Genomic DNA, 26,454 nt, shown 5'->3' on the forward strand with positions numbered 1-26,454 from the left:
AAAAATGACAAGCGATATCAAAAATTTGTTAGCAGGACGAAAAGATTTTCTTCAACGGTAAACTTTTCTTGTGTTTCTTCTTAGGCTCTTATTTTAGTTTGTTCAATGCACACACTTAGAATTAGAATTAAAATATGAGCGGTAGAAAACCATGTAACTTTTTTAAAAATTATGAAAAACAAGATGTTTTTTTCTTCTGAGGTTCATATATTTTACTTACGAGAGCAATGCCAGACAATCTCCATCTGTAGCTATAGTGTGTCATCTCCTTCTGCACTTATAAAATGTTTACTTTAGATCCTGTAAATGGGGGTACTTAGATAATTTATTTTGTACTCTAGGGAAAAAACAGGATATAATCTAATAAATAAATCACAAAAATATTCATAATGTATAGAGGTTGTTAAATTTAGCATTTATTGTACATGGGCATATTCGCCTGGATAACATTTTTTTCAAAGGAACAACTGGCTCCCCCCCCCTTTTTTTTTCATTTGAAAAAGTTGGCAAGGGGCATGGCAGTGATGTTTGAAATGATGGGGACCAGATTGGAACTAATTCTAGTACCCTCTTTTAAAGCCTGGGGGTTTAATAAATAAAATAGCTGTGTTGTGCCTTATGAGAGCTTTTTTTGGGGGGGAGGGGAATCTTGTCAAAGCAAATTCACACAAAAATGGGGCTGTAAAAGACTGGGTGTGGTGCAGCATTATCGTAGAACAATCACTTTGTAATTTAAAATTGAAGTGCCAATATCTAGAATCAAACTCAGTTTCACTCTACATATAGAGTTCTAACAAACATTTAACAGTATAACAACATATAGCCCTCGATCTACCACCACAATTGAGCTCAAAATTTCTGTTGTGAAGTGAGTTTTGCGACCGTTCAACATTTGTTAAGCGAACATTATGGCCATTCTTGCCACAGTTGTTAAGTGAATCACTGAGGTTAATAAGTTAGTAACCCAGTTGTTAAGCTTCCCCCCTTGAGCTTGCTTGTCAGAAGGTTTCAAAAGGTGCTTACGTGACTTTGGGACACAGCAAAGGTCATAAGTATGAACCCATGGTCAAGCATCTGAATTTTGATCACATGATCATGAGGATGTTTCAAAGGTCACAACTGTGGAAAATGGTCACAAGTCACGTTTTTCAGTGCTGTTGTAACTTTGAATGGTCACAAACACAAACTGTTGTAAGTTGAGGACTACCTGTAGTTAATGTAAATCTCTTCTGATGCTTTCCTTTAGTCTAGCAGGTTTGTCCATGCACATGCAGAACTGGAAGTTGCTCAATATAAACTGAAGAGACAGGACCTGATGCTTCACTCTGAGTTCTTCCAGAGGATCCTTCGGTTGCCTCTGGTGTATAGCTATGGAGAATATCGTGATCTTTTCAGAGATTATGGAACACATTACATCACTGAAGCAACTCTTGGTGGCACTTACGAATATACTTTGATCATGAATAGTAATGAGCTGGCGAAGGCAGGTAGGATTGAGGAGACCAGATTGTTCATTAACTGTATGGTTTGTGTTGAGCTTTTGAAAGGTTTTATCTTCTCTTGCAAACACGTTCAAATTTAACATGGCTCAATGTGGTACAAAATTAATTCATTGAATTATGGGTTTGAGTTAATTAAGTTTCCATTGTTCTATGAGTTTTTGTTAGTTTGACCATTCTAGAGGGACTGATTGCTGGATTCTTGCAAAAATGGGACCACTTAAAATGCATCCCACTTCCTTGTTGTTTTTAAAAAAATCTAATACATTGATATCATCTGTCCCTTTTGATTTGATAGTTGTACATTGTGTAAATTGTGTGAAGTGGCACACCTAAATGAATATCTGGTAACAAACTTTACCTCCCATTGTATAAAAAAAGCCCAGAAAATAGTAAGAGTTTATGTCTCCTTGTTTAATTCCTCCCAAATAGGCATTTTTCTGCCAGCACTTTTACAAATGCCCTCATTTTTTTTTTGTGGACTTCTTTTCCAAGAAAGACTGGCCAGTTGCATGCCACTGGAATTTTGCCACTGGAGAAAAAAAATTAACAGATTTTAATCCTCTCAAATTATTGAACTGATTTTGGTTTTTGGCTTTCATGAAGACACCATCTGTTATTTTTTAATAATTTTTTAAAAAAATTAATTTAAAACAAATACAGCATCCTTCTTTACATGCTATAGAAAGTGTATCAGTTGATTACAAAAAGACTTTCGTGCATCTCTTCCACAGTCAACAAACATAATTCATATTAACTCAAGCATTTTAACTCAAATATTTAAACATGTCACCATCATCATATCTCTATTTTCATTTGACTATAATTGTTTAAGCGTCCTTCATCATAAAATATACCAAAGTTTAATACATAACCACATACTGGCCTTTCAATTACTATTTTTAAAATCCTCCACTAACACTAAATCCTTATGTCCTATTCTAGGTAAATATCCATAATATTTAATAACAAAGTTTTCTAATTCTCCTTTCCAAATCACTGTTTAAAGTTTACATCCAGTTTCCTTATGTTATACCCATATCTATATATACATTGTTATTCTTATCCTTCCTTTATTTGGCTATATCCTGTATCATAACATTTTCCCCCTAATAATCAAAACTTTAATTGTATCTAACTTCATTCTTTTTTAAAAAAATATTATTATTATTATTGTTGTTGTTGTTGTTGTTGTTGTTGTTATCCCAACAACAGAATTGTATCACAGCAGCCAGTTCTTTCGCCAGATTTGGCATTGATTACTAGTTGGGCCCCACGCAGGGGCCTATGATGTCGTAACGTATTTTCGTAATATGCGTGCAGATGCAAGCAGTGCAGCTTTTTGCATTTGACTGATGATTTTGTCAATTTTTAACTGTTTTAAATGTAATTCCAGTGCTTTTGGAATAGCACCCAGTGTGCCAATTACCACTGGAATTACCACTGCTGGTTTGTGCCATAATAGTTGAATTTCGATTTTTAAGTCCTGGTATTTCGCGATTTTTTCATATTCCTTCTCATCAACCCTTCTATCACCTGGTATTGCAATGTCTATGATTGTAACCTTGTTTTTCTCAACCAGTGTGATGTCTGGTGTATTATGCGCCAGTATTTTGTCCGTTTGTATGCGAAAATCCCACAAGATCTTGACCATCTGATTTTTGGTGACTTTTTCAGGCTGATGTTCTCACCAGTTTGTTGCTGTTTTAATATTATAATTTTTGCACAAATTCCAATGGATCATTTGTGCTACTGAATTGTGATGCAATTTATAATCAGTCTGCGCAATTTTTTTACAGTAATATTATTGTTGTTGTTGTTGTTGTTGTTGTTATCCTTTATATATAATCCAAATGACATTGCTAATTTCCTTACATGGGTACCATTCAATATTCATATCCAATTATACTCATCATAACACTACACATTGTCTACATTAGTAACACTATCAGTTGTTTATTTAAGCTATACTGTATCTATTATCAATAAATTTCACTAAGTTTAACTAGTTTTAAATTGTGTTCTTCCATCTATCAACCTGTGTCTTTCCGATAGCAAAACAGTCTCATATCTTCTGCCATTTGTGGTGTCAGTCCTCTAATCATCTTCTTGATCAGCTTTATAGACTTCTCTTAGGAACTCATTGCTTATAAGATCTCTCATATAATCTTGATGCCCTCTTTCTGTTTCCTTATTCAGCTTATCTTTGATTGTCAGCAGTGTTATCAATGCTTTTGCTAATAGAATTTCTCTCTTTAAATCCATAGATTCTTTAGTTTTTTCTTCTTCTGTATCTTGCCCTCTGGAATAGATTTCCTCTCCATTTAATTCCTCTTTCAGTATTCCATTCTTTCCATTTTCAGAAACAAACCAATTACCATAAATATCAGCAGGTTTAATCTCTTTATATTCATTTTCCACTTTGATTTTTTTGAGTTTCAATCACCCTGTTTTGCATTTGATAGACATCCTCAATTTTTTCATCATATTGTATTGTTATGTGCTCTAAGTATTCCAGTTTTTTGTCTATTCTTTCATATATATTTGATAATTTCTGTATTTCTGAGAGTATCTTTTGCAAATTTGAGACTTTTGTTTTCTTTTGAAATTGTGCCATTCTAACAAACACAGCTGCTCTAGCTTGGAAGGTTAATAAGATTAAAGCATAGATTCACAAAGAACATTGTTTCCACTTTTACTTCAAAGGGACATCTTTGTGCCTCCCTTCTTACCACTCTCTGTAGCCAAGCAGTGAAACCTTGTAATCCCAAATCAAAACAATCCATGGAAAAAAAGAAAGTGTTCCATTTTCAGTATACAACTCCAATCAACAAATCCTCCCAGCCTCCAAGCAGCGGTAACACTGTTGAAAAGTTTCCTTTTGTATCTTTTTTGTATTTCAAGTTAGAAAAAAGAGTCCAATCTTTAAATGAATTAGAAAAATACCCACAGCAATGAAAGAGGAAAACTTTACTCTATAGGTTACAGAGAACAATAAAAGAAAAAGTAAAAGAAAAAAACTTAATCCATCCATTTCAAAAGGCTTGCATAGATTCCATCCATGAAGATAGCATTTAAAAAGTAAGATAACCACTGTCCAAAACCATTCCAAATGTAATTCTGCTGCTTGATTCTTCTATTCTCCAATTTAAATTAATTTTAAGTTTTATAGGCAGTCTCTTTTTAAAACAGTAAAAGTTCCTCACCAGCTGGAAACACTTTCTCTTTCCGTATCCTTCCGTTTTGGAGCCGCCCCAACTTGGTCAGCCTTGGCTGGATTTTTGTCGCCGGCTTGAAGAACTTCTCTTGCTTCTTTTAGAGATTTTGCTATATCCCTGAGATCAGCAAGACATATTCTTCCTGTTCACCATCTCTTTGGGACGGTTTAGGTCCGTTTGGACCACCCAGTGGCAAAAGTATTCACTACGGTCTCAGAGCATCAAGACCGCACGGCCATCTCGTCATGACATTGGCTCCTCCTCCACCATCTGTTTTTTAAAAATGTAATTGAATCATAGTATATTGAGGCAATAGCTTGCCTTAATATACTATGATTCAATTATATATTTTTAAAAAACCATCTGTTTTTTTAAATATGTAATTGAATCATAGTATATTGAGGCAAGCTATTTTATCCATCTTAACCATAACTGAGTTAGGGGAATCAATTTTAGACAGCTTCATATCCAGGGAGCAATAGGTAGCTGATAGAAAATTTGGCTGTTACAATGTTCAGCTATCAGTTTCCGTTCTTCACCATCCAGTCATAACTGAAGAAACATCTCAGGTGAGAAGCAAAACATCTTCAAAGAAAAAAAAAGAAAGTCCAGTTGCCTTTTGAAAAGGCATCTTTGGGACAACCATGACCTGGATGACTGAGAATCTCCACAGACCTCAGTTAGTTGGCTGAGTAATAAGTCACCTAAAAGCTGGATCCTATGCAGGGGTGGGCTTCAAATATTTCAGCAATAGGTTATCTGCCTGGTTGCTGGGTGGGTGTGACCATGGTGGGCATGGCCTAGTCAGCTTCCTGCGCCGCGGTGGGGGCAGTGGGGGGCATTTTTGCCTTCCACAGGCTCCAGAGCAGGGACGTGCAGTCAGGGGAGGCAGGGGAGGCAGGGCATCACCACTGTCATGATGAAAAGAAAAAAAAATTAAAAGGAAAAAGGCTGAGGTAGTTGCTGCCGGAGTCACAGTGGATGACTCTGCTTAATGCTTAACTGCAGGAGGAGGCGAGAGAACCACGTGCTTCCTTTACTCTATCTTTATGATCACTTGAGCAGACTTAAGCAAGGGTTAAAAGGTGAAAAATTCCTTATGCAAAGGAGGCACGTGGTTCTCTCGCTTCCTCCTGCTCTGGCAGCAGCAGCTTTTGCCTTTTTTTTTTTACATTTTACCTTTTACATTTTTACATTTACATTTTTCATCATGGCGGACAAGAGGAGAGTTGAAATCCTCTGTGACACAGCTGGAAAAGGTATGTGGGTCGGATGGAGGGAGGGGGGAGGAATTCAAAATTATTGTAATTTAATTTGTAAGTATTTTTTTATTATGAGTAATTTGTGTGTGTTCGTGTGTTTGTTTCTTCACTTCACTCAAACAAACTCTCTCTCAATTTGAGAGAGAGTTTGTTTGAGAAGAGAGAGAAAGGGGAGAGGCAGGGAGGGCAGCCTTGTTTGAGAAGAGAGGAGCAGCCCGCCAGAAGAAGCAGGTCTTTTACCCGCCTCTGCTGGCAGGCTGGCGCTTTCTTTCTTTTGCCTGCTGTGCCCCCTTCCCTTTCTCCTCTCTCCCCCACCAGGAGCCCCATCCTGCTCCCCTCTCCCTTTCCTCCTCCTCTCCCCTTTCTTTGCCAGCTGCCGCCTCACCCCCCCACCTCCTCCGTCCCCGCCGCTCTGTCTGACAGGCAACTCACGTCTATGGCGGACATAAACGTGAGATGCTTGTTGGGGACAGCGGCAGGAATGTTGCTTCTCGCCGCTGCCACGCTCCGCCACCTCACCCCTTGGCTCCTCCATCCCTGCCGCGCCGCTGTGTCCGACAGGCATCTCGCGTCTATGGCGGACATAAACGTGAGATGCCTGTCGGGGACAGCGGCGGGGACGTTGCTTCTCGCTGCCACTGCGCTCTTGCCTCACCAACCGTAATCCTCACCGCACATCACTACTTCGGAGGCTTTCCTCGAGTCTCTAGGAGGGCAAAACCTGCCTCCCCTGGGCTCCAGAAACTGGAAATGGACACATTTCTGGCCTTCCAGAACTTCTGGGAGGCCCATTTTTCCACCTTTCCAAGCCTCCATGTGGGCCCTGCACTTTCCTTGCCTCCAAAATGCGCCGCATGGAGAGTCTTGGGAGGGGAGAGGAGAGGAGTGGGGGCAGCCAGGGGTGGGATTTGGAGGTTCTCCAAATTGGTCAAAACGTTAGCTACGGGTTCTCCTGAAGCAGCCCACCCCTGATCCTACGTCATTCAGGATTTTTTGGGATGCATACCACTGGAGATTATTATCATTTAGAAATTCTTTTACAAACATGTATATGAGTTGAGAACATCCCTTTGGGACAATTATGTGATTAACTCAAGTGAGAAAACTTGAAAGTTCAACACCTTTACCAAACATTCTAAGACTGACACTTTTTCTTTTCTTTGCTGAAAGCATCCAGATTGTCCACATCTCGGAAACAGTAAATAATTGACTAGAATGAGTCCCCTATAAGATGTTACCCTTACAGGGTGATGGATGCTGCTTTTACAAGGCTAGTGTTCTCTGGACAGATCAAACAGAGCTCTAGGCTGTTAATCAATAGCTTCAGTCCCTTGTTTACCCATTGGCAAAGGGAAGTTGACAGACCATCTGTACAAGCCCTCCTCTGTAAACCAGCAAGTGGAATTTCCCTGGGGGCCCGAGAGTATAGATGCTAAGTTTTATTACCCCTAGGAGTTTTTGCCTCCGAGGGAGGAAAAAACAGTGGGCTGGAAAGCATGTTAAGTTATGGGCTTTCTTTACTTATTTATTTTATTTATTTATAACATTTATAGACTGTTCATCTTACCTCAAGGTAACGTTGGGCCGTTTACAATCAAAACAATAAAATTATATAAATTAAAAACATTAATAAGGTAAAGATAAAGATTCCCCTCGCACATATGTGTCAGTCGTTCCCGACTCTAGAGGCTGGTGCTAACTTCATTTCAAAGCCGAAGAGCCAGCGCTGTCCAAAGACATCTCCATGGTCATGTGACAGGCATGACTAAATGTTGAAGATGCATGGAACACTGTTACCTTCCCACCAAAGGTGGCTTCTATTTTTCTACTTGGATTTTTTTACATGCTTTCAAACTGCTGGCAGAAGCTGGGACAACTAATGGGAGCTCGCTCCGCTACGCAGCGCAAGGGATTCGAACTGCCAAACTGCCGACCTTTCTGATCGACAAGCTCAGCTTTTTAGCCACTGAGCCACCACATCCCATTAAAACGTGAATAAGTTAATACAAAATCCAAAACATTAAAAGATGGGAAGGGAGGGAATAGGATGAAGGGGATGTGGGATCTGTTGTTAATCGATCAACCATTCAATCAACCATCGATCAATCAATTGATATTCCCCATTGGAACCACATTGTTTTCATTAGTAATTAATAAAGAAGTAGTACTGTATTCCTCTACCGTAGCATTTAAATCTGAACAGTGAAGCACAAGCGGTCCTTCCTTATGTGATAGCTTTTCACAAGAGTAATAAATGAATGAACTTTCATATGTTATGGTTGAACTGAGAAGACTCTTCCATTCCAGAGGACTGGAACTAGTTTTCTATTATCATTCCTGAAAATTGAGGTGTAAGACTGGGGCTTGAGGGGGGGATCCAGATTCAGATCCACAAGATCAGCCATGGAAACATATTTGATGATTTGGGGGGCAGTTCACTCTCTTCACCCTAACCTACCTCACAGGTTCCAACTATGGGGGTAAAAAAGAAGGGTCATTTCTACATTGCTGTCTTGAACTCCTATATTGAAAGCAGAACACTAAGGTAACCTCAAAGCAAATATGTGAATAGAAGACTGCAAATTAAGGGAAGTTGAATGCTTCAAACTGCTTAGATTCTGAATGCAAGGTGGTGTTTTTAATGCATATTTATTCTGTTTTCAAAGGATATAACTTCAGAGATGTCCAAGCTTGTACACAAAATGGTGTTAAAGTTGGCGTAACTATTAAAGAAGTTAGTGTATCAGTAGGAATAACTGCTGGAGGGTGTAATGCCATTTTAAAAGAAATTGGAGGTGAGGCTTTAACCATCAAGTAAATATGCGATGTCTGTCTGTCTGTCTGTCTGTCTGTCTGTCTGTCTCTCTCTCTCTCTCTCTCTCTCATCTCTCTCTCATCTATCTATCTATCTATCTATCTATCTATCTATCTATCTATCTATCTATCTATCTATCTATCTTCTATCATCTATCATCTATCTATCTCTATTACCTATCTACCCATCTACCTACCTACCTACCTATCTCTATATCTCCAGTATCTATCTATATCTCTATCCTGTCTGTCTGTCTATCTCATCAACAGTTGCATGTTTTTACCTATAAGATAATTCTATATTTTTTGCCATTTGAAAACCTAATAGTTCCAAACCAGCGTGCAGGTAATCCCTGATTTACTACACAACCGAGCCCAAAATTACTGTTGCTACACAAGACAGTTGTTAATTACGTTCAAGTAAGTGCTGCCCCATTTTACAGCCTTTCTTGATATAGTTGTTAAGTGAATCATTGCAGTTAAGTGAATCTGGCTTCTCTCATTGACTTTGCTTGCCAGAAAATGGCTAGGAAAGTTACAAATGATGATCGCAGTCAAAATGTCATCAATACATGCCAGTTGTCAAGTGCCCAAATTTTGATCATGTGACTGTGGAGATGTTGTAATAGTCATAAGTCTGAAAACCAATCATAAGTTACTTTTTTCAATGCCACTGTAACTTTGGTCACTAGACAAATGGTTATAAGTCAAGGACTAGCTAGCTGTACTATAGATCTACATCTATCGGTCAACAGTATCAGCCTGCTATTTGGAGCATAACCAAAACATGATCTGCACCATTATGTCAGGCAATAGCAATAGCACTTAGACTTATATATCGCTTCACAGTGTTTTACAGCACTCTCTGAGCAGTTTGCAATGTCAGCCTATTGTCCCCAACAACATGGGTCCTCATTTTATCAACCTCGGAAGGATGGAAGGCTGAGTCAACCTTGAGCCCTGTCAGGATCAAACTCCTGGAGTGAGCAGTGAGCTAGCCTGTAGTACTGTATTCTAACCACTGTGTCACCATGGCAGTTCAGACCTTGACATAAAAAGTATTAAAGACACATAGAAATCTCTAAACCTATGCTTCATCTCTTTTTCCACAGATACCACATCAGAAAAGAAATTTGTGGAAGACTTTATTGCTCTTATCCGTGGAGGGGCCAGTGAACACATTACAGCACTTGCAAACAAAGACTTGCCCAATGCAGAACTGATGCAGGAGTGGGGGGATGCTGTTCAGTACAACCCAGAGATCATCCGAATGAAGGTTGTATAAAACATTCGTTCCGTACCATTAACCAGCCTCAGGATATTCAGGAGAGGGAAACAAAAATAGGTGGGGATTCCTGATGGCGGAGTGGTTAGAATGCGGTATTGCAGGCAAACTCTGCTCACAGGCTGGATTTCAATTCTGAAGGGCTCAAGATTGACTCGGCCTTCCATCCTTCCAGATCAGTAAAATGAGGACTCAAATTGTTGGGGGCAATATGCTGACACTGTAAATGGCTCAGAGAGTGCTGTAAAGCTGGGGTCCCCAACCCATAGGCCATGGCCCATCTTGAGCTGTTTGGAACCAGGGCACAAAGTAGTGACCAAGAGCACTTGTGCGAACAGTGGGCAAGCACAAGCACATGTGCTCCACTTGCACAAACGGTGGGCGCAAGCTTACCTGCCACTCAAACGGAATCTTTCCCTCTGCCCCCCTGCCAGTCTGCGAAGATGGAAATATTTGAGAATTCTGCTGTAAAGCACTATGGGGTAGTATATAAGCCTAAATCCTTGATGGGGAATCTATGGCACGCATGCCACAGATGGCACACAGAGCTCTCTCTGTGGGCACGTCAGCCTTTGCCCCAGCCCAGCTCAGCTGCGCGTGTGCCTCCTGCCAGCCAGCTGGTCTTCAGGCCTGCTGCACATGCACAGGGGCAGGGTGCATGCAGGGGACACACATGTGTATGCATGGGGAACAGATGTATGCATGGAGGGGAACTTGTATTGCTTTTTGGGGCCTCGCACAGCACCCCTGTGCCTTGTTTTGGCTTTCAGTTTGGTGCAGGAGGCCTTCCGAGCCCAAAACAGGGCTCAGGGGGCACTGCACGAGGCTCCCCATACCCTGTTTTGAACCTGGAAAGCCTCCTGTATCAATCTGGAAGCCAAAAATGGACAGTGGGGACAGGGTGCATGTATGGGGGATGGGGGAGTCCTTTTGTTGAATGCTTTTGCCAAAGCCTTTCGGGATCTAAGCCAATGGGTATGCTCCCTGTAGTAGGAGTGGAAATCAAATAAGAAATCTATAATCGGTCCAGATTTGAATATGATAACTTGCCTGATTTCCAAATCTATTGACGCTATTGAACAAATAAGGAAATCAGCTGATGTCCTTTGGAAAAGAAACAATTCTATATACTTTTTATTTTGGAAAAGAAAAAGGCAGCAAGAAATTGTACTCAATTCTTGAAGAGGCAATATAGAAAGCATTTTAATCCAACGAGGGGAAATGCATAGATTTCACAGTATTTGAAACACGAGCCCAATGAACAAGTTCTGTCTCAAATGCACTGGGCTGTATGACTAAAGTACACTCCTGGGTTGTTACCTATTGCTTTAACCAATTTTTGTCTACTGAGAGTTTGTCATTTAATTTGCCTAAGCCTACATGTAATCAGAAAAAGGAAGCGGAGGCAATTAAATGCAATAGGAAATGTTCCCAAGCTGGGAATATTCCGATTCTGGAAAAGAATTAGACAAGACTTTTAGAAAATGAAATTATTTTCAGGGAGTCGCTGAATATTTAGCATAAAGTCAGGGTTGCTCTCCTTGGGTGGATTGTCCATTTTGGTTTGAAGACTCGAATCAAAGGTGATTCAACCAAAACTGTGAAATGAAACCTAATAATAAACCAAACAGTTGAACCCAATTAGAGGATCAAACTGGAAATCTGTGGATTTCCAAACAATTCCGACGCTTTTGTTTAGGCCAGTGTTTTTCAACCACTGTGCCGCGGCACACTAGTGTGCCGTGACATAGTGTAAGGTGTGCCGTGGGAAAAAGACTTTATATATAGTCAATATAGGCACAGAGTTAAATTTTTTAACATTTTCTAATGGTGGTGTGCCTCGTGATTTTTTTCATGAAAAAAGTGTGCCTTTGCACAAAAAAGGTTGAAAAACACTGGTTTAGGCATCCAGAAGACACTTTTTTTCCAAATTGGAAATTTGAATTGATCCAGTTCATTTTGTACTTCTGAATCAAACTTGGCCACTATTTGTGGTGGCTACTGTCAGTACAGACTAGCTCTTACAGACAGATACTCTTCTTTGAAGAAGATTATAAGTGGGTGGACGGAAGTGATGTATAATTAATTCTGATTGATTCAAATGCTGCAGCAATTTTTTTTTTAAAAAAAACAAGAAATTTACAATTAGTCAATATGTCCTGAGATCACAAAAGATTATTGGGGAAGAAAAATTCTAATGCTTATTCACAGCTGCAAACATCTTGTTCTCAATGCCTTTGAGTTTGGCTGGGACATCACATGACAATTATAGACAATTATTTCATTACCGTAAAAGAAGATCTAGTCATTAATACTGCAGCACACTGTGTCCTCTGTATCACTGTATTGTCAGGCACGATCTCAGTAGCTGGTGTTATCTTTCATACAACCTTCCACCAACCTTCCACCCAGGAGTGGGATTCAGCCGGGGTGAAATGGATGCTAATTTTACATCTGCTTCACTGAACCGGTAGTTGAAAGAACTGGCTGGCCCTGCCAACCCCACTCCACTCCTCCAAGGAGTCTCCATACAGCCCATTTTGTATGCCAGGTAAGTGCAGGGCCTGTGTGGAGGCTCTTGGAGGGCGAAAAACAGGTTTCCTGGAAGTTTCTGACCTTCGGAGGGCTTCCGGATCCCAGGGGAGGACGTTTTCACCCTCCCAAGGCTCAAGGAAAGCCTTCCCCCACTGTGACAAAGGAGGCTGAGTAGGCCACACCCACATGGCCTTGCCCAACCAGCAACTGGGCAGAGAACAGGTTGCTAAAAATTTTCAACCCTACCCCTGCTTCCACCTTATGCTCCAGTCTGCGACTTTACCAACAAAATATGCTGTAAAGGATGTTGTAAAAACAACTGATACTCCTTGCCCAGTAAAGGGAGGTGATCAAGCCACTTTAAGAGCACAATATTTTATTTATTTATTTATTCCATTTATACTGTCGTCCATCTCGCATTCATGAAATTTTATATGAGCGTACCTCCACATTTCTCTCTTGGCATCTATTTTAAATTAATGGTAGGAGATGGTCAGTTGTGTTTGCATGGCTTCACAGGGATGACTAACTGCTACACTCCAAAAGAGATCACCTTGGTGGATTTATTGCTTCAGTCCCTTTAGGGTGTTTGAGTTCTGATGACGTCTGGTACTTTCTGGCACTAATGCTCCCATGAAAGTTTAACATAGATCATTCATTAGTGAAATGAGTCATTTCTGCATGTCAGTTCTAATGTGCTGTCATCGGATCAAGCCTCAATCCACCCACAAAGGATGAAGTTGTCTTTATCGCCATTGCTTAGAGGGAAATCTTGTATGTCTTGGTGGGGTTAGGAAAAGCCTGTATCTGAAACATGTGGAAACCTCCATCTCTTATCACAAACTATTTATTTAGTACTAAAAAATTTTGCGGCCCATTTCACCGCCAGGTGATTCTGGGTTGGTTACAATAAACTTTATTGAGCTTTGTGGTCCATATCTTTTGACTGGACATATTTAGAAATATTTGCAGGGGTGGGATTCAAAATTTTTAGCAACCAGTTCTCTGCCCAGTTGCTGGGTGGGCATGGCCTCCTTGGCCTCCTGCACCACGGTGTGTGTGGGGGGTATTTTCATCCTCCCCAGGCTCCAGAGGCTTTCCTCGAACCGCCAGGAAGGTGAAAATGACGTTCCCTGGGCTCCGGAGGCCCTCTGGAGGCCAGAAATGGGCTCATTTTCGGATTTCTGGAACTTCTGGGGGTCCATTTTTTGTCCTAACAGAGCCTCCCTGTGGGCCCTGCACTTACCTGGCATTCAATTGAGCCACGTGGAGACTCCTGGGAGGGGCATGGTGTGGTAGGCAAGGCCAGGCAGTCTTTGCAACTACCAGTTTGGCGAACCAGATGTAAAATTAGCATCCGTTTCACGCAAACTGGTCTGAGCTGGCTGAATCCCGCCCCTAAATATTTGTGCAAACACAGAAGAGATGAACAGGCCCCCTCTCTGCTCTTGATAGGTGGAACCTCTTTACAATTTGATTACTGCAAATACTTTTGCCAATGCTGCTACACTGAAACAAAACATGAAGCTTGCTCTCGAGGAATTCCATCAGGAAACAAGTAACTGTGGATGCACTCAGTGCCAGGGCAACGGAACCCCATTTTTGAAAGGTAAGTTGTGACCTCTGACCATTTGTCTAATATCCGCGATGAAAATGCTGTTTGCTTTAGTTTCTTTCAACTTTCTCCTTGTTCCCATCCACTATGAGAAAGTAAGATATTTCTCTAAATGTCACAATTGTTTCACTGGCAGCCTAGCAAGATAAAAAACTTTACCACTTTGGCAAGTATAATGGAATCTTATTCATTTACATTTAAGAATGTCTCTTCCAACCCAATTAGGCATTAAACACAGCATTGCAATCTGCTTAAAATCTCTTTCGGAAATAACTTTACTAGCGCACTAGCTCTCTGGCCATTAATTAGTGTTTCTCCCATCTCTTGGAAGAGGAAATGCCATCTGCAACTTGCTAAAAATGGTTATTGTGATCATTACAGGAGATTCTGCACTGGGTGTTCTCCCCTGTTTCGAGGGGGAAGAAATCACTTCTGAATTGTGGCTAGGAAAGGCAAAGCTGGATTAAGGAGCGGACAGATGTTTTGTAAATATGTTGTATAGGTTGATTGATTGATTGATTGAATTTATATGATGCCCATCTCACTATTAAGTGGCTTTGGGTGACTTATAATGTCAAAAATAGCAGTGTACAACAATTGGAAAAATAAAGCATTAAAAACATTAGGCATTAAAAGTTAAAACAATCAAAATTAACCATTTTAGAAGAATGCAGATACAAACATCCAATGAGTAAACAGAATGGAGGTGGGATCTTCTCTTATTCTACTAGCCACCTCCAAAATGGGATGCCCTGGTCAGGATCCCAGGCAGCAGCGGGATTCAAAAATTTTAACAACCAGTTCTTTGACTGGTTGCTGAGTGGGTGTGCCTTGGATGCTGCTGCAGGAAGAGATGCTCACCTTTCTTCCTGGTGCAAAGATAGGTCTTGTTAGTGTGTTACACAACAGAGTTAGTAAAATTGGCACCAAAATACTACTCTGCATTACCATTGTAGTCTCCTGGCTAATGTAACAGTGCTATATGCTAATAATAATCCCATTGGAATAATACAGTTCTTCAGGTAGTCTGCACCACAGGTGGTATTCAGCAAATTCTGATCAGTTCTGGAGAACTGGTAGCGGAAACTTTGAGAAGTTCAGAGACCACCTCTGACTGAACCCGACCCCATCTATTCTCTGCCTCCTGAGTCCCAGCTGATCAGGAGGGAATATATGGATTCTACCGTATCCTTTCCCTGCCACGGCTACCAAGTCACGGCCACCAAGCCATGCCATGCCTACCAAGCCATGTCCACAGAACCAGTAGTAAAATAAATTGAATCCCATCACTGGTCTGGACTCATGCCAGAAAGGGCTTTAAAGATAATAGCCAACAATAATTTGAATTGGACCTGGAAGCAGACTGGTAACCAGGGTAGTTCATGCAACCATCATGCTTCATGGCCCCCCCTTGAGCATACTAAAATTATTTGCCCGGATACATTTTGTGGAGCTGTAGCTTCTGAATACTCTTCAAGTGTAAGTGGGGGAATATAAAGGAAGCTAACTTTGCTAAGCACAGAGAAGGAAGGCTGGTATCTCAATCTAATCAGCTTCTTCCACTCATAACTACAACACAGGGAGAAATTTTCCCAATGATGCCTTGTGGAAGACCTTGATATCTCAAGCCAATTCTTATCCCAGGACAAAGGAATGGAGACATAGAATGCTACCTTTAGCAAGCTTAGCTTCTTTGTCCCCCTAAACTGAAAAGCTGTGGTCTTCAGTCTCACCTCTCTAAGTTGCAGTGTCTTTCTACCTAGTTATCTACATACTGGAATGACTAAGACCATTTGTTTCTGAGTTGCCTTTGCAAAAACTGTCCAGTTGGCTGAATTAAATGACTTTCCCCACATGGTTGCTTCTATGGACAACCTTTAACCATGGAAACACAACGGTTTAAAACTACCATATTTTTGGAGCACAAGATGCACCTTTTTCCCTCAAAAAAGAGGCTGAAAATCTAGATGCATCTTATACACTGAATACAGCATTTTTGGCCTCCTGAAACCCTGCCCCCTTTGCAAAAATGGCTGTGCAAAACCTTTAGGAGGCTTTAAGAGTGCTCCCGGAGGGCAAAAATGAGGAAAAAAACCAGGTCATTTTCCCCCTCCCCCGAGCACTCTATATCTCTTATACTCCGAAAAATATGGTAGACATTAAATCAGAATGTGGACCACTCCTCCCTTTCAGTGCTTTTTATTTCAGTTGTGTTATTCAGCAAATAATCCACAGCACTTCCTTAGCAGGCTGGAGATGTGAAGCATCCTTACATCCTTTTCTCTGCGTCTTTCTCAGTGTGTGTTTTCTATGTCAATCTATGTCTATTCTTTTCTATATGCATCTTTGACAAGCCAAATCCTCTTTTCTCTTGATCTTTGTAGCCCACTCTATAAATAGGTTGGGCTACATTTTTCTATGGGCAGGGCACCCCACTTAATTTTTTATTATAATTTTGGGTGCCTGCCTCTGAGAATGTTAGATCAGCAGGGTTAACATTTTTGGCTTTTGTAGGGCATGAAAAGCTTTGATGATGGTGTTATTAGTGAAAACTAGTGTGTGAAGAGTGTACACTCTTGGGAAATTGAAAGAGATTCAAATCACGTTTGGGGTACATGTATCCGTAGATTGACTATCTTGGCTCAAAGTGATTGGTGACATGTTATATATGAACTGATATTTATTACATAATTAGAACTGATGTGTTTCCCGTCTCTGCTGTTGGATTTCATGCCAGTCATATTATTAAAATTATATCTTCCCTAATATTATTGTTATGTTTTATCTAATTTAATTATTCTTAAATGTGCAATTGAGAAGTTGAAGAGATTGAAGGTTTTAGAAATAAAGCCAATATCATTCTGTTAGATCTATGCTGCTTTCCCCAGGTTCAACCATTCAACTTTTTATAATTCTGAGCAAGCAGCAATGTTTAAAACTATGTCTAAAAAACTTAAGTAGGTTACCCAACATCATTTGGGGTACATAAAGTTCGACTGTCTTTCAGCTTCCACAAAACTTTGAAAATATTTAACTTAGCAGATGGAAAAATCATATACAATGATGCATTCATTTTCAATTAATTCAGATGTAATTATATTTAAATTGAAATCAGATTGAAGGATTTTGTTTTCCTGGCTCCAACCACTTCTTGAAGTAAGTTCTCCGCTCTATCCAAGCACGACACTCAAAAACCAAGTGCAGCCCTTAACCCCCTAAAGTCTTGCTTACTCTGTGTGTGGTTTCTGGATCATTGGATATGTGGCTCTGCAACAGATAAACATTGTGTGCAATTTTTTTTTAACTGAGCTGCAGGTAGGAAAGATGCATTCCCTGGGTTCCTTTGCTCAAGTGTGATTAGACGCATAAGGGAACAAATTCCTCGTGTGTCTAATCACACTTGGCTAAATAAAGTATTCGATTCAATTCAATTCGATACCATGTCATCTGTCGTCTTTGTGATAACCGTATCTTTGGGCAGGACTGGAATAGTTTCCCTTCCCATCTGCACAATTAATCCTTTCAATTATATCTCAGTGGTTTTTGCAAGTGTCTGAAAATTGCCTGGGAAATACCTCTAATTCTACTTTTTCCTTTTAGGGACTCGCTGTGAATGCATTTGTCCCCTAGGACACGAGGGTACCGCCTGTGAAAGAACACAAAGAACAAGTAAGAGACAACAGGGTGACACCTCCTCCCATCCTCCACCCTTATTTATTTTTTCCCAAAGCAAAGTAGTCATTGACTGTAGAGTTGTAATGCTGCTCAGCCTAGTTGTGTTGCACCTATCGTTTGTTGTGTTGCAGGTATAATTTCATTATAACCATATAATCCCCAGATTGGTACCAAATGTGTTCTAATGTGAAAAACATTGACGCACGAACATCAGGACAACGTATTAAAATGTTAAAATGTTTGCCAGAGCAAATCCTCCTTCTAGATACATATATGTATCTGTAAAAGATTGGAATCTGTACCTGTGTCCTTTCCTTTTCATACTGATCATCATTCTTTGGCCTGTACTATGTAAACCACTTCAGGTGCTGCTTTTCCAACTAGGTTGGTATGAACAAAGTTGGCCTTCCCTGAACTTTGAGACAAAGTGACTTAAGACATTTTCCTCTCTGGTAGAGAGAGAATAGACAAATGTTTTCCTCTGTTGTCTGCACTTAAATCTGTATGCACAACCAATGGGCGAATGGCTCCCACAGAATGTTTGGCCTTCCTGTTTGTCCCACCATTGAAAGTATAAAGCCACAACACTTCCTCTGATGGTCTACTACAGGTAGTCCTCGACTTACAACCACAAAGTTATGTTGCTAAGTGAGAAATTTATTAAGCAATTTTTTTTCCATTTTACGACTTTTCTTGCTATATTTGTTAAATGAATCTGGCTTCCACATTGACTTTGCTTGTCAGAAGGTTGCAAAAGGTGATCACATTACCCAAGACACCGCGATGTCATAAGTATATGAGCCAGTTGTCAAACATTTGAATGAAAATCATGTGTACTTGGGGATGCTGCAACGGTAATAAGTGTGAAAAATGCTGCTGTAACTTCAAACAGTCACTAAATGAACTGTTGTAAGTTGAGGACTGCTTGTACTTCCTTGTACTAAGACACTGCATCTATTATCTTGTCAATTTGTGGATGTCACTGCTTAAATCCTTTTTACTTGTTCCACACTAATTTATTTCAATCAAGGCAAGGCACAGTTAATAACATGGATAGCAATATTACATTTATGAGTATGTTCTTTTCTCTTTTTAGAAATTATTTTGCTGTAGTTTATATCAAAAATTATAAATATGATTATGGTTCCATTTATTAATCTGCTTAGAGCAAATCAGAATTGTGAAAATTAGGACTGACATTACCTTATTTGTTTGACCTCATAACATCACTGTTTTCTCCCCCCAGATGTTCCAATTGATGGAAACTGGAGCTGCTGGTCCAGCTGGACCCCAAGTAGTGGAAGACAAAAATCTAGAAGCCGGCAATGTAACAACCCACCTCCTCAAAATGGCGGCAGTCCTTGTCCAGGGCCAAGTCAGGAAACTACTTAATGATTGTGTTGAAAAGTTGTTTGGAAAGGGAACATGCAGGTTATGCTGAGTTTTGTTCATAAATCCAAACAGTTGGATGATGGGTTAAATGATAAATAGTGCAGTCCCATTTAGAAATCCTTTTTCAGATGTGGAAATGTATGAATGAAATACAATAAACTTTAGAGCCTACAGAGGAAGGTACCACATATTACCTTTTGGATTAAAAAAATGCATACTGTTTTAAAATCTGTTTTATGAATGTTTATTATGCCAGTCATGAGAGAGCTTAAGGGTGCAGAGGTACCTTGTAATATTAAAGGTCATCATTTCCCCTTCCAGCATTAAGAAATATTGACCTTTTTCAGATAGTTAAGTAAAGCAACTTCTAGCAAGAACATATTACTTATTTTTCTATCAATGTAACAATACAGCTTTTCTAATAGTCACTGGAGGGTATTTCTAGCTGCTGAGATACCTAGGATAAATGAAAGCTTAAATCTCAATCAAAGCAGCCTCGTCAAATATAAACTTGAAAGCAATGTGACAATAAATCCTGTTTCCCATTTATTGCCTAAAACGTAACTGATTTAGCCAATTAGGTCGGGTTTTTTTTTAAAAGAAAGAAAATATGGATTGTGAACTTCTTTCAAATACCACCGTGACCCTCTAGTTTCTTATCTGTGTAATAATGATATGTTTATTCATTGCATGAATTCTCCCAGCAAATTACTTTTCAGAAGTATATATTCACAAGCATTTTGGAGCGCCATATAAACAAAAACTAAAATTAATGAAATTCATAAAGATCATAGGGAAATACTTTGAATTTGTGCACAATAAAATAGATTAATTGTTGCCTTGTGCAACCTTGCATCTGGTGATCATTGTCAAGGGAAAGTAGAGATCTTGATAAGTACTTTGAATGGCACAGTTATCGAGATTTACTTTCTTTGCTGCCCAGCCAGAAGAGAGAAATCACAAGAGTCCTTTCCTTCTTGCTGGCTTGTTGTATAGCACTTGCAGAAGGACAGCAGATTGAGTCTGAAACAACAATGCCTGGATCAACAGGCAGAAGATATCACAAATGGAAGAGGGGGCAAGGCCATGGCGTAAGAGTTAATCCAAATTTACTCCAGTATCTGGAAGGTTTGAGCAAGTGCTTTTACGTAAAGGCTTTTATGCACCATTCTAAGAGTATCCACTTATTTGGGCCAGTTTTCATTAAGAATAAACTAATCCAGGTGTGGGGGGGAGAGATAATTCAGAATTCAGGATTTCCTCTGGAAAAGGACTTTATGTTTATCCTAGGCTCTAAATCTTCGGGTTGCATTTTTAGAGCCTGATGAGGTTTTAACTTAGAGAACTATTTCTCTGGTGCTAATAAGAACAATTTTAGGCTTGTTTTCTCCTGGTTAATGGATTTGGAAAAGGCTCTGTATTTTCAGATGATGTCTTTCCAGATGCTCTTTCTATATGCTGTATTTGGGATCAATTCAGTCCAAAATATTTTAGGTATTTGTATACCAGCTTTTGAAATACATAGAGAAATATCCAAATATATATTGGGGTAGGGGAGAGAGAGCATGGATGACACAATATATATCCCTTGTGTGTCCAATCACACTTGGCCAATAAAGAATTCTATTCTATTCTATTCTAGTCATGGAGATAGAGATACAAATGAGGAGTTAGGGTTTGCATTGCACTGCATATTTATAATCTCATCACCTCCTTTGCATAGGAAATCTGCCTGCCTATCTCAGCACATCTAATCTTTGGGTGGATCTGTAGGGCCAATGCTATGATTCCTCCAAACTGCCTTCTTTTTAGAGGAATCGACTTCTGCTGCTAAAGGACATCCATCTAGTTTAGCCCCCTCAAAATCAGTGAGATCAAAATATGCAGTTAAATGCTTAGAAGTCATATATGTAGTTAGGTGAGATGTATGCTAACTCCTGACATTTTTAGGCCACAATTGCTTAAAAACATGCAATTGCACCAGCTTCCATCTTATCTATCGCAGTACAGTTCCATCCATCTGCAAAACCCTCATTTGAGAGCTTAATGAACTGCACATTTTAACCATTCTTAACATTCATTTGGGTCACTGATTAAAAACAGCACAAGGCTCCATCTGTCATCATCCTTATCCTTAGCGCTGCATTTTATTTCCGTCTGTCCGTTTGTAATTTTCTTTTAAAATGGAATTGCTCATTTCATCTGTTTCATGGGTTCAGGGGAGAATGTTGGGTTCATTATGTAGCACAAATCGGATCCATCGCACATGAGGGACAGAATGGCAAATGTTAGAATAACCTTAGGTGTTGCAATAAGGGATGGGATTCTAGGTTGGGGTACTACTATGGTTATTATTTTGTTATTTTATGGCAATATCAATTGGTGTACTATCTCTCTCTTCCTTCCTATAAACAATGAAGTATACTATTATTTTCCTTCCTTCCTTTTTTTTCTCAATCTTTCTCTCTCTTTCTTTCTCTTCCACATACATGCACACTTTTATTTACACATACACATTCTGTCCCTTTAATGGTATGTGGGAATATTCTTTGGAAGTAGAGGAAAGAGTCCCAGTCACAGGAACCATGGATAAGAGGCAGCTTAGCTTGCACAAGGAATGAGTGTAGCCACGAGTGTAGTTTCTTAGGCTGTAAATGCAGCAGTGGAGAAATGTACTTCCAGATTGTTGTCAGGTAGGTAGTCCAGAGACAGAAAGCATATCCAGATGAACTAATTCTACTTTATTGTAAGGTTACATTAGCAGAATCTGAAGGTATATAGCTCCCCCCATCACCTTTACAGCCCAAGAAACTAGGAAGGGTCCCTTCTGAGATTTTTGCCACATCTCCATTCGTTCTGTGGGCTATGCTGCCTCTAATTGGACTGTTTTCCAACCCCTGTTCTGCAAGGTCATTCCCAAATCCCACATCCAATTAGAGTCCCATATTACCTGTTCTCAAGTGCTTACCTAGAGCGCTTTCCAATGCGTGATTTCCAGAGGACTATGGATGAGAAGTGCTACATATGACTGGAGCAATAGGCTCCACCAAGGTCCTCCATTCTGGTGGGAAAATACTCAAAGCCGATTGGCTGAGCGGTCCGACAGCTCCCTATAAAAGGGCTAGCTGTCAGACAGGAATTAACTCTTCTTTTTTTATTGAATGTTCCTAGTTAGACTCCTTAGAAGAGCACCAGAAAAAAAAAATCATCAGCTTTGACAACAGACAGTAACGCTACCTATATTCAAAACATGTTTGGTGAGAAGCAGAGGAAGGAATTTTTGGATTTCATCTCCCAGCTGTTCAAATCATGGGAATGCATTTTGTTCATAAACATTGACCTGTTAGTCTTTACAGATATATAGCTTAGAATATCATAGCTTTCATACAGTGTTTTTCACACTTGGCAACTTTAAAATGTGTGGACTTCCACCACCTAGAATTCCTCAGCTAGCATGCGATCGGGAGAATTCTGGGAGTTGACATCCACACATCTTAAAAGTTTCTAAATTTGAAGCGCACTGCATTAATTACTGCTTTTTATTGGTGTTTTAAGATACATTTATTGTTTTAATGTTTTTGTTGTTTTGAATCTTATTTTGCATATGTTATCCAAAGGAACAAACTTTGGTCAAAAGGCAGGATAGAAAGTTAATGAATACCACATGAATATAAATGAACCAAGTTATGAAATGAAAAGGTAAACACTTACACAGTTAAGTTCCCATCCTGATGATGACATAGAGACATGTGGTGGCTTGTCACTGCTTTTAATGTTTGATTTATCTTTTAAGTTTGGGGTCTGGCCTATACCTTCCCATTTGATTATTAATCAGATCTGACCTTGCTTAATTTCTGAACCTAACAAGGTTAGGAAGATGCTGAAACTTACTTTGTGAAATACAGGTATTCAAAGAAACTTCTTTTTTTTTACTGCCAATTACACATGCCTTAATATCTGAAACAAAATGTCAACATACTTCCTTTCTTTTCAAGATGCATCAAGATATCTAAGTGTTGTTGCTGCAGAATCCGCTTCCCAGCTACCATTTCCGATGGATTTATTTTAGCAAATAAACTCTTGGCTTTCTGATTAGCTTTCCTCCATTTCAGATACACGCATCACTTTTCAAGCAGAAACTCAAAGCTGCCCAGTTGGACAAGAGGAAAGTCTCTTATGTAAATTTCCCCCGTCTTTTCTAGCATAAATATGAAGCAGGACTGCTAGGAACTCGTGGGTTCATTAAGTACCTATCAGTTGCATCCGATGTTTGAAACACACACCACATCATAATGCTGAATGGTTCACTGAGCTAAAATAAATCAGGATTTTTGACAGCAGGGCAACCCTGGGGAGCTGGGTGGGAGAGCAGAAATACAGGAAAGAAACTTTTCAAGGATCAGTAAAGCATTTATCTCATTAGACATGGAAGGTGAGGGGGCAGGGGGAACAGACCAAAGGACAAGGATAACCAAAATGTTTTGCAGGGTCTTCTTTAAAACATGACAGTCTTTCTAGAGCCACAATATTCTGCAGATTAATTAGTCAGACAAAATCAATTTTGAATTGCTCACAAATTGTCTGAGTTTACCCAGTGTCAGTCTGGCAAACAGCAATCAAAATAGCGGATATCCTGTCCAATGTATGCTTGTTTGTTTCTTCCAGTGAGTACATCAGCTCATATTTATTTGGTACTAGCCGATTATCCAGCGTTGTCCAAGTATTTATTTATAGGGGGGAAATATACAGACCAAACATAATTTCTAATGTTGGATTTCCCCCCTTATTAGAGAGAGGCCCCTTGTGAAATACTGTGAAGCCATTACCATGGCAATTCCACTGTGCTGCATAGTAGAAGCCATTTTATGGCAGTACAGTAGAAGCCATTTTAAGGCACAACAAGCTATATCTTAATAGAACACACACCCCGAGAGGTTTTAGGAGTGTCTTATCCCAACAATATTTGTTTCTAGAGAGTAAGCCATCTGTGTACCAAGTTTGGTTTGTGTGTGTGTGTTTGTGTGTGTGTGTGTGTGTGTGTAGAGACAGTTCTTGATTTATGAGCATGAACTCATAAATTGATTTACGATTTATGACATCCAAATTTCCCTTGCTAAACAAGGCATTTGTTAAGTGAGCCATGCCCCATTTTATGAGCTTTTTTTGTCATGCTTGATAAGCAAATCACCACCATTGGTAAGTGAATCGTGCAGTTATTAGGTGAATCTGCTTTCCCCATTGACTTTGCTTGTGAGAAATTCCCTGGAAAGGTTGCCAAGGACAATCCCAGGACCCCAGGATGCTGCAGCCATTGAAAATTCATGCCAATTGCCAAGCATCCAAACTTTGATCATTTGACTATAAGGATTTTCCATTGATCACAACTGTTAGAACTGGCCATAAGACACTTTTTCAGTGCCGTTGTAACTTTGAACAGTCATTAAATGAATGGTTGTAAATTGAGGATTGCCCGAATATATATGGATGGAGCCACTTTTTTTAGCTGAACAACTAGGAGCATCCACAGAGTGGGTTGAGAAAAATCAAGATGGTATATGCATCCCAGAGAGCTTTTAACCTGGGTTTCAAAACTGGATATGATCAGGAGTTGCCATGAGCTACAGAAGATCTTGACTCTTTGTTGTCTCATACAATTTTGGTCACACAGACCAAAATAGCAGCTTAGATCAGACAAAACTAGGATTTACTGAAGTCCATCTACCTTAATGTTGAAAAACATTCTACAGGTAGTCCTCAATTTACAACCATTCATTTAGTGACTGACGTTACGCAGCACTGAAAAAAGAGACTTATGACTGCTTTTCACATGACCGTTACGATCATGGTCACGTGCATAAAATTTGGACCCTTGGCATCTGAGTCATATTATGACGGTTGCAGTGTCCCGGGGTCCCAGGATCACCTTTTGTGGCCTTTCGACAAGCAAAGTCGATGAGGAAGTCAGATTCACTTAACAACCGTGCTACTAACTTAACCACGGCAGTGATACATTTAACAATGACAAGTGGCAAGGCAGCAAAACTCACTTAACAAATGTCTCGCTCAGTAACAAAGGTTTTGGGGTCAATAGTGGTTGTAAATCAAGGACTGCCTATAGTAAGCTCACTCTACGTTACCCTACCACAGGTTAGAGCATAATTAGGCACCTTAAGCCTGTTTGAAGCTGATGGAGGCCTTCATGTTGTCAATGTTGTCAAACTTCTTGAGAGAAATACACCCTAAGTCAGTGTTTCTCAACCTTGGCAACTTGAAGATGTCTGGACTTCAACTCCCAGAATTCCCTAGCCATTCGCTGGCTGGGGAATTCTGGGAGTTGAAGTCCAGACATCTTCAAGTTGCCAAAGTTGAGAAACACTGCCCTAAGTGATGGGCAATTTTTTTAGGCTCGGTGTGCTGAAAAGTTGGAAATGTCTAACTTGACTCTACTGGCATAACACCCATCCCCCTTCCAAGAAAGAGAAACAATTCTATATCTACCCCCTCCCCCATCTCCAGCTGCCTGCATAAAAGCATTCGGTGGCAATGTGGAGACTGGGCCTCAGGCTTCGACATCAGCCCTATTTCCCTCTTTGCCACTCAGGGCCACCTTGTGCCATTCCCCAAGGTATGTGGGAGCTTTTCCACAGTTTCTGCAGCCTTCATGACAAAGCATATCTCGTACTTACCGTATTTTTTGGATATAAGATGCACATTTTCCCCACCCTAAAAGAGGGCGAAAATTTGGATGCATCTTATACACAAAATGTAGCCCCGCCCACCCACTGCCCCCACCCTTTGGCCTTTACACGTCACATTTTAGACCTGTTCCAAGCTGCAGGGATTGCCACAGACCATCGCACCCTCCATGGCGTGCGTTTTTGGCCTCTGGGCTTCGCATTTTCAGCCTCTGAGAGCTCCTCTTTGAGACCCGTTCAAGGCTGTGGGGATCGCCATAGCTCATTGCTGCCGATCGCTGCCTCCGCACATCACATTTTAGGCCTCTGCACACCAGAAATGGCAACCCAGAACAGCTTCTGCCTTGTCTGATCACTTCCGTGCTTCGTCTGCTTTACTCACTGGTGCTCCCTGTGATGATCAACTGTGTTTTTGAAGCTGTGTATCAGCCCCAACGAGTGCCCAATGCGCACGCTTACAACCA

The 26,454-nt window shown here is 40.1% G+C and overlaps 1 protein-coding gene across 1 annotated transcript in view; it reads left to right on the forward strand.

Annotated features, from left to right (window-relative positions):
- C8B (complement C8 beta chain) overlaps window positions 1-19,842 on the forward strand; it is a 36,803-nt gene extending 16,961 nt beyond the window's left edge. The window contains exons 6-12 of the mRNA XM_087719609.1: window positions 1-57; window positions 1,247-1,487; window positions 8,646-8,774; window positions 9,906-10,069; window positions 14,069-14,222; window positions 17,829-17,897; window positions 19,150-19,842. The exon at window positions 1-57 is cut by the window's left edge and continues 141 nt beyond it. Coding sequence (XP_087575735.1) covers window positions 1-57; window positions 1,247-1,487; window positions 8,646-8,774; window positions 9,906-10,069; window positions 14,069-14,222; window positions 17,829-17,897; window positions 19,150-19,295 — 960 coding nt within the window. The 3' untranslated portion in view covers window positions 19,296-19,842. The remainder of the gene's footprint in view (window positions 58-1,246; window positions 1,488-8,645; window positions 8,775-9,905; window positions 10,070-14,068; window positions 14,223-17,828; window positions 17,898-19,149) is intronic.
- Window positions 19,843-26,454: the final 6,612 nt, after the last annotated feature.

This window comes from Thamnophis sirtalis, unplaced genomic scaffold (genome assembly GCF_051295495.1).
Source record: "Thamnophis sirtalis isolate CommonGarterSnake01/CBP01778 unplaced genomic scaffold, rThaSir2_p1.2 scaffold_7, whole genome shotgun sequence".
NCBI lineage: Eukaryota > Metazoa > Chordata > Lepidosauria > Squamata > Natricidae > Thamnophis > Thamnophis sirtalis.